General features: G+C 38.2%; 1 protein-coding gene across 1 annotated transcript in view; it reads left to right on the top strand.

Annotated features, from left to right (window-relative positions):
* The window catches only part of EPB41L4A (erythrocyte membrane protein band 4.1 like 4A), a 132,681-nt gene that overhangs the window by 40,974 nt on the left and 79,084 nt on the right, over positions 1-12,623 (top strand). Inside the window, exon 2 of the mRNA XM_042866304.1 lies at positions 4,533-4,637. Coding sequence (XP_042722238.1) covers positions 4,533-4,637 — 105 coding nt within the window. The remainder of the gene's footprint in view (positions 1-4,532; positions 4,638-12,623) is intronic.

The following is a 12,623-nucleotide window of genomic DNA, read 5'->3' on the forward strand; positions in this document are numbered from 1 at the left end:
CCACTAAAGTAGATTTTGAAAGATATCTATAAATTTGGGATATGTGAAACTGTTTCAAAAAAGGTGAGTAAGATGTAGCTTTGGACATTTTTCTAGAATGGCATGTCGTAAGTAGAATTAATTAGTTCACCATTAGTAGAAACAAAAAATTGTTGACATTTCAGAACTGGTGCGGGCGCTGTATCAAGTTCCTAGAAGTGTAGATGGGGAAATCTGTCTATACATCTATAAACTTGTGGGATGTTCTCAGGAAATAAAAAGCTGATTACAAGTTCATTTGTCTAATGTCAGTAAAAGACAAGGGAAGGTGGAAATGGATTTTTATAGTTCATGTGGTGCATTTGCATGATGTGTACTTAGGACTGACGGTGCTAGTGCACTTGTGTGTGTTACATCCTCAGCTTCTGCAGTGTTTTCTTATGCAGTATTTTTGGGAGAGAATGATTGCACATATAAAATAGCACTAATGTAAAATTATCTTCGTGTGAACTTGCATACTGTAAATTGAGGTCAAACTGTTTCATCTAGTTCAACAATTGTAAATATTAAAGATTGTTAATTTAAATACCTTCTCTGCTTGAACATGCATTGTACAAATTGAGGCCTGGCAGGTTGACTGCCCTGGGCAGATGGGTTATTTATTCAGTGCTGGTGACCACCAAGAACTTGGATTCTAGAGTCCCATGCCTTGCTGCTTTTATAGATAGAAGGTGATGGCAAACTGGTGTTATTTGGTCTTTTCTTAGCTTGAGGTACAGCGGAAAATATGTCTGAATGAATAAGAATAGTACTCTACACGCAATGCTTGGAGACACTCATTTCTTTGATGTGCTTACCTGGAACAGTAGGGAGCTTACTCCTGCTAAGTTGCATGATCATAGGCTGCTTTTATAGAACATTTTAAGTTCTCCTTAGAAACCTTCCATTAGAACAAAATACTACAATTTGTTCTGTGTGTCCCAGTGCCTCCCCGTTTGTCTTTATTTGTCTCCAGTGCTTGCAAGCGCAGGGTGTACTGCATGGGCAGCAGCTGCTCCTTAGCACATGGCGCAGCTCACATGCACTTCTTGAACAAAAGTCTCATTGGCAGTGTGACCCCTGTGGCCATACCAGTGGGGAGGTCTGGGGATGGTTCACAGGTGTTTTTGAATCTCCCAGTGCAATTGAGCATTGTGCTTCATAGCTATCTCCCTGTTTTTCAGTGCACTCATAAACTTCCTTGTTCCACATGAGAAACCTTCTGCTCTTCTTCTCTGTTCTTATCTTGTGCCAGTATATAAGCAGAGTAATTAATTTGGCATCAGCTGTGGCTTTCCAGCAGACATAATGGTGGCGGGGGAAAGGCAGACATATCAGAAGACGACAGCTGTGTAAAACTGAAAATTTAAGCTTTCTTGTAGGGACTTGAGCTCATCTGCATCTTCCCCAGCATTTATGAGGGTAAGAGCTGTGGGTTTGAGGGTAAGAGCTCTGTGGGTTGAATTGCTTTCAGGAGAAGGGTTTACAGTGGGTGCTTGAACTAATAAAGATGATGTTACAATGTTGTGCTTTATTTTGTTTTTAGTAAATAAAGGCTTCAGTGCCTACATTCCTTTCCTCATGGGAGAGGAACTAGAGTGCCTCTGGGACAGACACTGATGTACATCTTGCTTTCTCTTTAAATTCATCTAATGTTGAGTATGAATCTGATTTGGCTTGCATTGCTACAATACAAAGGACGGTGCAATACAGAGGAAAAAATAAAAAAGAAAACCAACAACGAACAAACAACAAATGTAAAGCAGAAAAAACTCATGGGGGATTTAGAACAGGGAGCAGTGTGGAAAAGAATGATTCCTGCTGACTACATGCATATAATGTGAACATGTTCAAGTACTGCGCTATAATATTTTTAAAGGACTGTTTCTTTTTGATGGAAATAATACAACTAAATCAGATGTCTCCTTTATATTGTGCCTGTCATTTTCTTTAGCCAGTAGAAACCTGCCTTTCTGGTTTAATGAAGCCACAGTGCTAACATGTAGAGCAAGGTGTTATGACTCATTTGAACAATTCTTTGTTCTCTCTTGCAAGCACTGGTGATTAAATTTTCAAACATGCTTGGGTTTACCCCCTCAGAATGCAAGTCTGTTGCAAGTCTGAGCTTAATACAAGTTGGATTGTGTAGTTTTTGCAGTGCTCTGCTCTGCAATGAGTGCAATGCTCTGAATGAAATCCTCCGTGCTGAGAAAATATGAGATTAAGGCAGGTGAGGATAGGATGAAGGGCAGGGGATGACACTTCCCTCTGCAGTTCTCTGGCTCAGGACTGCCTGCACAGCACGTGACAGGATATGAAAGACATTGCTGGGGAGGGCTGTGGAGGTAGTGGCACCCAGCATGGTTGGCTGAAGACAATCAACATCTTCTTGTCATAGATGGGGGGAACTGCCTGCTGCTGCAAATGGGATGGTTCTGCTCAGAATTTTGCCTCATCTGGGTTGCCTGTTTCTGCAGGAATTACAGCCGTGGGAGTGATAACTGAGCTGTGTGGAAAGAATAAATGAACAAGCATTTATGTTCTTTCTCAGCCAAGAAATTAAAGTAAAAATAAAAGGCTTTTACACATTAATCTCTGAATAGAAATAAGGGAGTCTTTAATTTCAGCTAAATCAGGTGTGAAACCTGTGCTTTTCAGGGAAAACAGCTAGTACTTAGCTACCACAGGAGCAAAACTCTCTGAAGACTCTAGCAGAATCCACGACGTACCTAAGCTGACTGAAAAACTGCCTGCCAAGAAGGCTGGCTGAATCCTGAATTGTGTAATTGTGGAGAATTGAATACCTTTGACTAGTATAATTGCAGACTCACAGAGTATCAGGGATTGGAAGGGACCCTGAAAGATCATCTAATCCAGTCCCTCAAGTTTTGTGCTATTTTAGTGTCTTTGATTCCAGGAGAGTGTGTTGTTATTGTAACATGTCTGACTGGAAAATTGACTGCTCCAGTTTTGCCTCTGGATTACTGTCTTTTAGGCCTGCTAATAAAATGAATTGTTGAAGTGGTTTGATTCTTGATAAAGGATGATTCTTGTCTTATGTTGTTCCTAAAACCAAGTTCAGTTTGTTGTTAAGGAATCTGTTAATAAAACCATTATGTTGCTGTGCTTTCTTCAACATGTTAAAAGTGTTCAGAGATTATCCGTTTATCTTTGTTATGTCTTTCCCTAAATAATTTTCTCTTTTGTGGATAATTAAGTCTCACAGTACATGCTGAAGTTGCATCTGATTCTAGTTGCTTGGAAGGATAGATTGCAACAGAAGTTTACACCATTGCTGTCTTAGATTGTGGTCAGTCTTCTGAGAATTTGTGTTGACCTTGTGTTTGTGACCAGGCACAGATACTCACCAGATTCACCTGCTGAGAAGGCATGGGTGTGTCTTCCTTGTCATTTTGTGACTGAAAGTTCGCTGGCAGAGCTTGTCAGTGTGGACATATTTTTGTCCTTATAGTTAAAATTTGCCATTTTATTTTTGAAATTATTTATTTCTAGGCAAAAAAGAAAAACAATACAAACAGTATTTCACAGTCTCCACTTCCTGCTTCATCTCTCTGGTGTTTTTATTACAATCTAGAGGATTAAAGAGGATGCAAATCGGTTTATGAAATCTGCTGTGAATTGGCTATTGGCATTACCTTTCAACTGTATTTGTCAAGCAGCTAAACAAAACCTAGTTATGATTTATTTCCATATTTTCATGTGGAATTTATGACTATAGCAGTGAAAGGCTCGAACTGATTCGCAGAGTGGTCAGTCTATAATTATTCTCATCTTCCTAGCCTTTTAGTTGTATTGGCTGCCAGGCAAAGCAACAAGTAAGAGGCTTTCAGGTGGAGGTGAACTCACTATATTTCATTATCAACAGTAGAATGCTGCATGTAGTATTGTCCCCAGCACTGTTTGCTAATGGCGGAATAGATCTTCAAGTTAATTACTATTCAAGAAAACAGTGGTGTTATTTCAATTCAGGGTATAGGATTGTTCCTACTTCTATCAAAAACAATGTAAATGAGAGCACATGCAGTGTAATCTCCTTTACAAACAGCAGTAACAGAGTAGCATGGCTGTAAGTCTTAAGGACAATTTAGCTTTCTGATCTTCACTGTCAGATTATGTGTGACAGGCCCATATTTGAAGGAAGTGTATGATTTTAGAACTGACATATGTCCTGAGAATTAGAATTTTGATCAGAGTACAGAAATTTGCAAGAAAAAAAGAACATCATATGATGCAAGTACCCTGGAGTGTTTTTTTTGTTGCTGTTTACTGTATATTTTCTATCTGTGCACCTGCCACTACCTGAAGATATTTACAGAATACTCGCTTAAATGTGTAACAGAGCAAAATAGATCCGCCTACCTGAAATTTTGATGAGAGGCTCAGGGAACTGCCTCCTGTTTTTAGAAAAAGCTGACAATGCATGAATGCCACTGCACATAGCTGACAACAGCAGAGCATCTTTGTGAAAAGGCTGTGTAAATTCTTTCCCACAGAAGTCAACGAAAGGGTCGGTTGTCCTGGGCTACGTATTTCGTCACTTAAACCTAGTGGAGATAGATTACTTTGGACTGCGCTACTGTGACCGAAATCATCAAACGGTGAGTAAAAGACAAGCCAAATGGGATTTCCTGTTTGTAAAATTTACCCTGCTTGTGATATGTGCCTACAGACCATTAGATTGTATTTTCACTGACTTTCACTTGTTTCCTGGGTTAGTTTTCCAGTAGTAGTTTCTTTTTATTTGTTTGCACTGGAATGGCCATTAATCAGAATAGAATCATACACTAAATTCTGCAGGAGAACATTGGAAACAAAAGGAAGAAAACATAAATAGTATAAATTGCGGTATGAAAGTAGGATTATTATATCTTGCTTCTTTTAATGCTTTGCGCTGAAGCAAATGTTTAGTAGGTGATGCTTCCCTGGTTCTGAGTTCTCTGTGAGATAGATTGTCAGCAGCTTGCTCTTGCTTTGGCTACGGCTGTTGTGCCTAGGAGGAAGGATCTCCAAGTACATCATGGATTGATTCACTTGGGCTTATTGCTGAGCAGCTGTTTTGGAGTGTAGTCTTTGCCATGGATGTATTATATCCAAACATGTCCTTCGTGTTTGCCAGTGGAGCCCAAAGATGTTAAGAAATTGATCGTGACCTCAGGACTCTCCTTGGGTTGGCTGTGTCCTCAAGCCCAGACTCTGGGGAAGGAGATCCTCTTGAGAAGGACCCAAAAGGCATGGAGAACTTTTTTCAGGGAGGTTATGTTTCTTAATAGGCAAGAAAATTGAAACTAATGTGGGGTGTTTTGGCCGAAGCAGGCTGTGGCATGGGGCAGTGTCACCTGGTATCACCTCCAAAAATGGCCTGCAAAGCATTTCAGCAGAGCTGTTGAACTGACTAAATTATTTGCCATTTTCTTCACTTTAGTTGAAGTAGAAATGTAGAAACCGAAGCCAGTACACTATTAGGAAAGTAATACTGAATGCAGCTGTACTTGATAAATCTTAATCTTTATTTCTGTGCCACAGCCTAGATGTTTGTAAATTCAATTCCTTGATAAGCTTCTAGCTACATTTCATTCAATGGGAAAAAGTCAGACTGAGCTGTGAACCTAAAGGTGTTTTTGATTTCCTGAGGAAATTAAGGTATGTTTATAGAGCAGATAGGTTGTTTTTCTTTAAAAAGGGTGGCTTTTTTGCTCTCTGAAGTGCTTTATTTTTTTTCCTGCAAAGACAAATAAAATAGAAATGGCAATTACTGGGATCATTTTCAGAGGCATGTATACTGTATATTTAACGGTGTTCAGAGTATTATGAAAATCAGTGAAGATTACATCTCTTATGTGAAAGATTTAATGCACAAATGTACATTTTAGGATGCATCTAGCTAATAAAACAGCTAATTTGATTGTGTGACATCAGTGCATTTTGTATTATGATAATGTGCATGAGCTGTGTGGCATAACCCTTTAACTCAGCTTCTTTAAATAAAAATACAGCCTTTTTTGCCATTTTCCCTTACATCATTCTGTAACAGGGTAAACCTAACAGTAGCTTTGTCCTGATTTTCTGGCCAGCTCCCCATCAGGAAGCTGCCATGCTTCTTGGTTTCCCCAGGGATTATAGAATCCTAGAATCATCTAGGTTAGAAAAGACCTTCCAAGATCTTCAAGTTCAACCATCAGCCTGACCTACTAAGTTTCATCATTCTTCACTAACACATTAGTATGTCTCTCATATACCTCCAAGTGATGAGTACTTCACCACATCCCTGGGGAGCCCATTGCAGTGCTTGACCATAGTTTTGATGAAGAAAGTCTTAATATCCAATCCAGCCCATCCATGGTGCATCTTGAGACCATTTCTTCTTGTCCTGTCATTTGTCACCTGAGGAGAGAATCCAGCATCCTCTTTGCTGCAGGATCCTTTCAAGTAGTTCAGGTAGACAGTGAGGAGATCTCCCTTCAGCCTATTCTTCTCCAGGGAGAGAAAAGTAGAAACAGGAGAAACAACCCCAGCTCCCTCTGTAACTCCTTATATGTTTTTTATTTTTCTAGTCTTGACACCAGCTTCATTGCTATTCTCTGAGCATGCTTGAGCAACTCAATATCCTTGTAGCAAGGGGCCCAAAACAGAACCAACATTTGAGAGCTGTTTGCTCCTCTGCCCACAGGTTTTCTTTGCAGGAGAGTCCTAGATGTGTGGGAGAGTGGTGATCACATCAGCTTTGTTCTGACACAAAGCTAGGAAGCTTTCAGGATGCACAATTGGAGAGGAGAGCTGTGGTTCTTGGCAGGGAATGCATCTGCCTACCACTTAGGTGCTGCCTTAGTGACTAGCTCAGGTTGTGCTGCAGGCTTTGCAACTGCGCTGTATTAAGGCACTATGAGAGCGCCTACTGCTCTTGTTTTTCTTCTGGGGTAATTAAAAATTGGATTTTTTTGTGTGGAAAGTCCATAAATGAGCAAATGTATTCAGTTTTACATGTCTTATGATGGTTGTTGCTAGCTTGTTTTTTTTTTGTGAAATCTTGTAGTGTCTTAAGAATGACCCGTAAAAAGGAAAGATTCCATGAAATAAATGCCACGTTGGACTTCAGCCATAAATATGTATTTGGTTGTATACTGGGTATCGCTAAAACATTTTGCTTTGTTGGGATTAGCACTCTAGTGACTGGCGAGAAACCCAGTATGAATTTTAGAGTGGGTATGTTTCTGGTCTCAATTGTTTTTTTTTTTTTTTTTTTTTTTTTTTTTTTTTTTTTATACTAAATATTTAACTGAATGATGGATGAATTAGAGTGAATAAAGCAATGAATTTTAAAGAACATAATCCAGTTACAAAACATGTATTTAAGTGTTTTATTAAGGGTTTGAAATTACTTATTTGGTCATTTTCCCCATTATTTTAGCACACTTCTGCACTTCCAGGTGGTCTTTTAAGTGCTGTGTTTGCGAGCTACTTCTTAGGTGGGTGGTATCATAATTATTTTACTAGTACCAGGGGCTCTAATGAGGGAACAAGGTTTTGCTGTGCTGTGTAATGTAAGAATGCATGACACAAAAATGAGTATTCCTGAAGAGTTAACAAACTAATTTGCAAGTGAGAAAATAGGTGATGGCAAAAAAACTGATTGATGGAACTGGGTGACTGTAGAAGGGTCATGAGCAGTGAGTAAAGCATAAGTTGGATGACACTGTTGCTATGGTATACACATTTCTCTTTATTGACATTCTAGGCTCCCCTAAACTTTCAAGGTTAAGAGAATGGTATAATTTGCAAAATAAATGCATGAATGTTTGGAATTGCCAGAACACTTTATCTGTGTCTACTTGTGCTCTGAATAAGAAAGAAGTAACAATTAGTTAATATGTAGTATTAAGTAATTTATTTTAAATCGTGTAAAACTGTGTCAGAATGAGCAGATGGCTTGAGCTAATGCTGTGGGTTGTTGGTAGCGTTTCCTAACCTCTTCTGCTGCTGCCATTGTGGCATTTCCCAATGCGCCTCAGGGCAGGTAGTTGGGCTAATCACTGCTTTGGCAGGAGGCCAGTATTTTCTTGAGGCACTTACAAGAGAATGGAAATGGCAGTTTTTGCACATATATCAGGAAAGGCTGAGCAGTGTGTTTGATGAAGTAAAGGGTACGTTGGAATTCCCAAACCATTTCCTTGTCAAATCACAAAAGGATGTGGAAAAGTCATGCTTCTAGAGCTTCTTTCACAGAAAAAACGATTTTGTATTTACCTTAATGCAGAAAAATAGGAATCCACAAACATTTTAAATGTTGACAGTATTTTGTTACCTGGCTGCAGTTTACAGTCTGACATTCATCAGACTGCCTCCATCTAGCCCTAGCTGAACTCTCGCACTGAACCGTCTTAACCCAAAGCTGCAATGCGAATACCTTTATTGTCTTCTCCAGTGTAACACTTATCTGAGCTGTTACATTCATGGTGTACAGGATATTAACATTCTCTTAGGGCTTCAAGCAGAGAAATACAAATACAGAAAGCAGTAACACTGTGTTAATTCAGTATCATATCCAAGCTGATTTCCCCTGCCCTAATTTTTTGAGTGCAGTGTTATGCTAACCTGCATGTTCTGCTCCAATATGAGATAGCAGTGCTGTATGTTTGTACCAGTGTTGTAGATGTCTACTGTAGACGTATTTTATTTGTAGCTCTGAAACTGACCTTTCTACTGTGAGCTGCGTGCTGCAGTCAGACCAGCTGAGGTGAAGCTGAGCACAGCAAACAGCCATAAACTTGTCCCTGCTGTGCCACCTTACAAACTGAAGGGTTTCCAGATCCATCCTGCATGATTAATAAAATAATTATAAATAAATAAATTAATTGCAGTATGCTTTGGCTGCCTAGCTGCTATTCCAGATTGGAAAGGGTAACAGTGAACAGACTATATCTAACTTAACGATAGAAAGAAAGCACACAATTTTAGTAAAACTTTAAACTTTAATAAAATTGTTTTACAATTGAAAATGCATGCTTTGTAGGACGTTACTGTCACATCATGTGGTCTATATTTTAAGCCTAGAAAAACAGGTGTACTGTGACTAGCTCATTGTGGTTTTGTGTGGATTTGACATATGCCCATAAAGCTGATACGCTAAATTATACAGAAAGGAAGAGACCAGGGCTTGTAAATAGCAGTTAAAAGAAAATGGAAACTGATAATGCTGATTAGAAAGTAACAATTATAGAAGATACGTAGTGGGTTGAAACAATCTAGACAAAGCTGGTGGTTAGCTGAGCTGAAGGCAGTTGAGCTAAAAGAGTTTTTCCAGTGCAAGATCCGGTTTCCAGATCAGTGTGGAACTTGCACTTGTCTTGATCCAAGACTAAGCATAGTCAGTATAATTTCAGTTTCTAATAAGAAAGACAAGTGTTCCATACTTTGTGTTTTGTATGTAGGAAAAGCGTAATGAGTTACAAATTTTGTATTACATGAGGGAGCACTTTCAGTTTTCAGACTTACTAGTGAGGTTACCCAGATGTCTTCAGTTTACCAACTTGTGGCTACACGCACAGAACATTCGCAGAAAAAACTGATGGAACAATTCTGATTGTTAGTGTTGCCTTAAATTATGGAACAATCTTGATAATTTCAGATTATAATGAAAAAGATCTCTTTTTTTATGATTTGTTTTTTGTTCAAAATGTGAACAGAAATGACTGTCATGTGTGACATAAGTACAGCTTGGTAAGAATCTAATTAAGACATTGCAGGATTTAGTCTGAAGTAGACAAATTTATCTCCACCAGACATTTCATTGATTGATACCACAGCAAACATTTCAGCCTAGTTAATATTTTGTTTCAAGCATGTTGGTGGAATTTGACCTGGCTTTAACCCTCTGCAAATTCAAGAAATAAAGACTCTGGATTCATGAAAAAATGTTTGCACCCATTTAAAGAGGGCTAATTATGAAATACTGCATTGTGCATGAACACAGTACTCTTTAGATCTTTTCTCAATTTGGAATTTTTGTTTGGAGGCCAGATCTGTAAAAGTACAGATGGCAATGTAGACCGTGTATTCTACGATATACTGTGCTTTATAAAGTACATCTTTTTTTTTTTTTTTTTTTTTTGCAACACTTCTACCTTAAAATTCAGAATATTTTTTTCTTTGATATCATTGTATATTTATCATCAATCTTAATAAATAATAATTTCTTGTGTTAGCTGATAGTAGGTGGTTTTTGTAAATAACAATTAGTGAATTTGTAGCCATCAATTTAGTAAATGGTGGTTTCATTGGTTTGAAATTTAATATTTTAAAATATTACTTTTTTCCCTTTTTTTTTTTTTTTTCCCCTGCAAATATTGAATTCTCCTTTCAGGTGCACAGAATGCGTTGCCTGCAACTGGATGGGTAAATGCTGGAGCCTCCACCTATTTGCAGTACTTGGGGGGCTGCTTGTAAGTCAGATAACCTGCTGGGCAGGAGAGGTACAGGTGGCAAATTGCTGTGAAGTGTAATCTGTCTTTCAAAAAGACAAAAAAAATAAGGCTTCAGGTTGTAGCTAGTTTGGCATTCACAAATGTGGAGCTTGTTGTCAACTCCTGTTATGCAGGTGTGTTGGTTTTATTTAATCCATTTCTCTTTGCACTTCGAAACATGAGCTTTAAACTGTGCCCAGCACTTTCTGTGTGTATATGCAAACCTTTAATGTGTATCTAGTACACGTTATTATGTATGCATGCATATGTAGAATACTCTGTTGTAGGGGTTTGGGGTTTTTTAAATGTTCTCATCCTTGTCTAATATGGGCTTGGAAAATGCCTTTTCATTACCCCTGAAATTCCATTAATCTTTGGCTTACAAATCAAAAGTTAGAAATCCACATCTTCCCACCACCATTCAGGAAAATGTTGGCAGCCTTTAAAATAATGAGTAGCTTCACAGCGATTCTTAGTATGGCTTTCTGGCATTTCCAAAGATACAACAAGACAGATTCGATTCTTGCCTCTTCCTCACTGCTTTCTGTTGTAGCAATAAACTTATTTGAGTTGAGCTGCTTAACCTCACCTATGCAGCACATGGATCTAGAGGGCCATAGCTTCCTCACAAGAGCTTTTTTCCTTATGCCAGCTGATTCTGTGCTTCCCTAGGGTGGGTAGCAGCAACCTATCTTGTCATGATGAGGGCTCAAGATGCAATCCTCCTGCTGAGTTAGTCTGAAGGAAGGAAAGAATGTGATTGACAAAATGAGCTACCAGATTTGTTTCCTCTCTGCTCTTCAGATTCCCTCTGCGTCTAAATTTTGAGGATTCCCTCTAAATTCCATAACAAAGAATATAATTAATGTTGCAGGTCAAATGCAGCATGGTGAGAATTAAGGTATCTAATTAAGATGCAGCTTTGAATTAGCAATATTTCCTGCTCGTCCATACAAACATCAGTTGTGTAGCTGAATTCTGTCTTACCACAGCCAATGTGGTATAAGATGGCACAAGATGAGAGATGATCCGTAAATGCAGTTTTTTTTCACAAGTGACCTATCTATGCAAGTAAAGCTAAACTACAAAGACATCTATAAGACAGTGCATCTTGAAGCTGATTTCGGTTCACTTATGGAATACTTTTAATGAAGGAGATACTCTGTCATATTTTTATCTGATTTTGAAACAGTATAGTTTTAGTCTTACAACGTAATGTAAGGTTGTCAGTGATAAGCAGGCTGTCTTTACGATGTGTTTTTCATACTGTAATGACAGTTTTGGGAAGAGGGTTGTTCTGTGGTTAGAATGTGCACTGCAGACCTCTTTTGTATTTTTTTCTATCTGTTGACTTTGAAATCTCTTTATCAGCCTATTGTGCTAGCTCAGATAATTTCTGATAAGAATTTTCAGTACAGTATTTGAGTGTGACAAGTTTTCTTTCCATCCCACATTCTTCTGAGATTAAGAAGGATTCTGTTGGAATAGTTAGTGGATGTAGTCAACACATGCATTGAGTATTTTTCCCTTCAAAGTTTTGAACATTTGAAGTGTTTGCTTCTCAAACCACATCTTTGTGAAACTGTCACTCTTGACTGCTGAGCAAATATGTAGGGATTAGAATTGAACGCAGGATCTCCCTCATTTGTGAAGTACCACCCTAATGACTTTATTTTGAAATTCAGCTCGAATAATAAGTGGATGATGGTTTTCATGATTTTAGTTTATGGTGGTTGTTCAGAAACATTCCTGGATTTGTAATGGCAACATTTTTTCCATTAGACCAAGAACAAAGCATACAGCTGTTTTTGTAACAGATAGATGAGCAGCTAGTAGAAGTAGTTTGCGCAATTAGTTGCTTAAAATTTTCTGCTCAAATCCTTTGTAACATTTTTCCTTGTCCTCCTTATGTTCCTCTTTTTGACAAATAAACTCTATAGTCCAAAGAGTTCTCTATATAGAAAAAGAAGTGTTTTTTTTTTTTTTTTTTTTTTTTAACCATTTAATTCTTATTCTCTAGTTAGGTCAGGGGAAAGGTAAGGAGTTGCTTATTAAAAAAAAAAATCTCCTGTAATTTGCTTTTCTAACAGCTGTATTCTGCAGCCTTTCTGTTTCTGGTATTTGAGA

Source organism: Lagopus leucura, unplaced genomic scaffold (genome assembly GCF_019238085.1).
Source record: "Lagopus leucura isolate 7727_CA_CO unplaced genomic scaffold, USGS_WTPT01 Super-Scaffold_810, whole genome shotgun sequence".
Taxonomy (NCBI): Eukaryota; Metazoa; Chordata; class Aves; order Galliformes; family Phasianidae; genus Lagopus; species Lagopus leucura.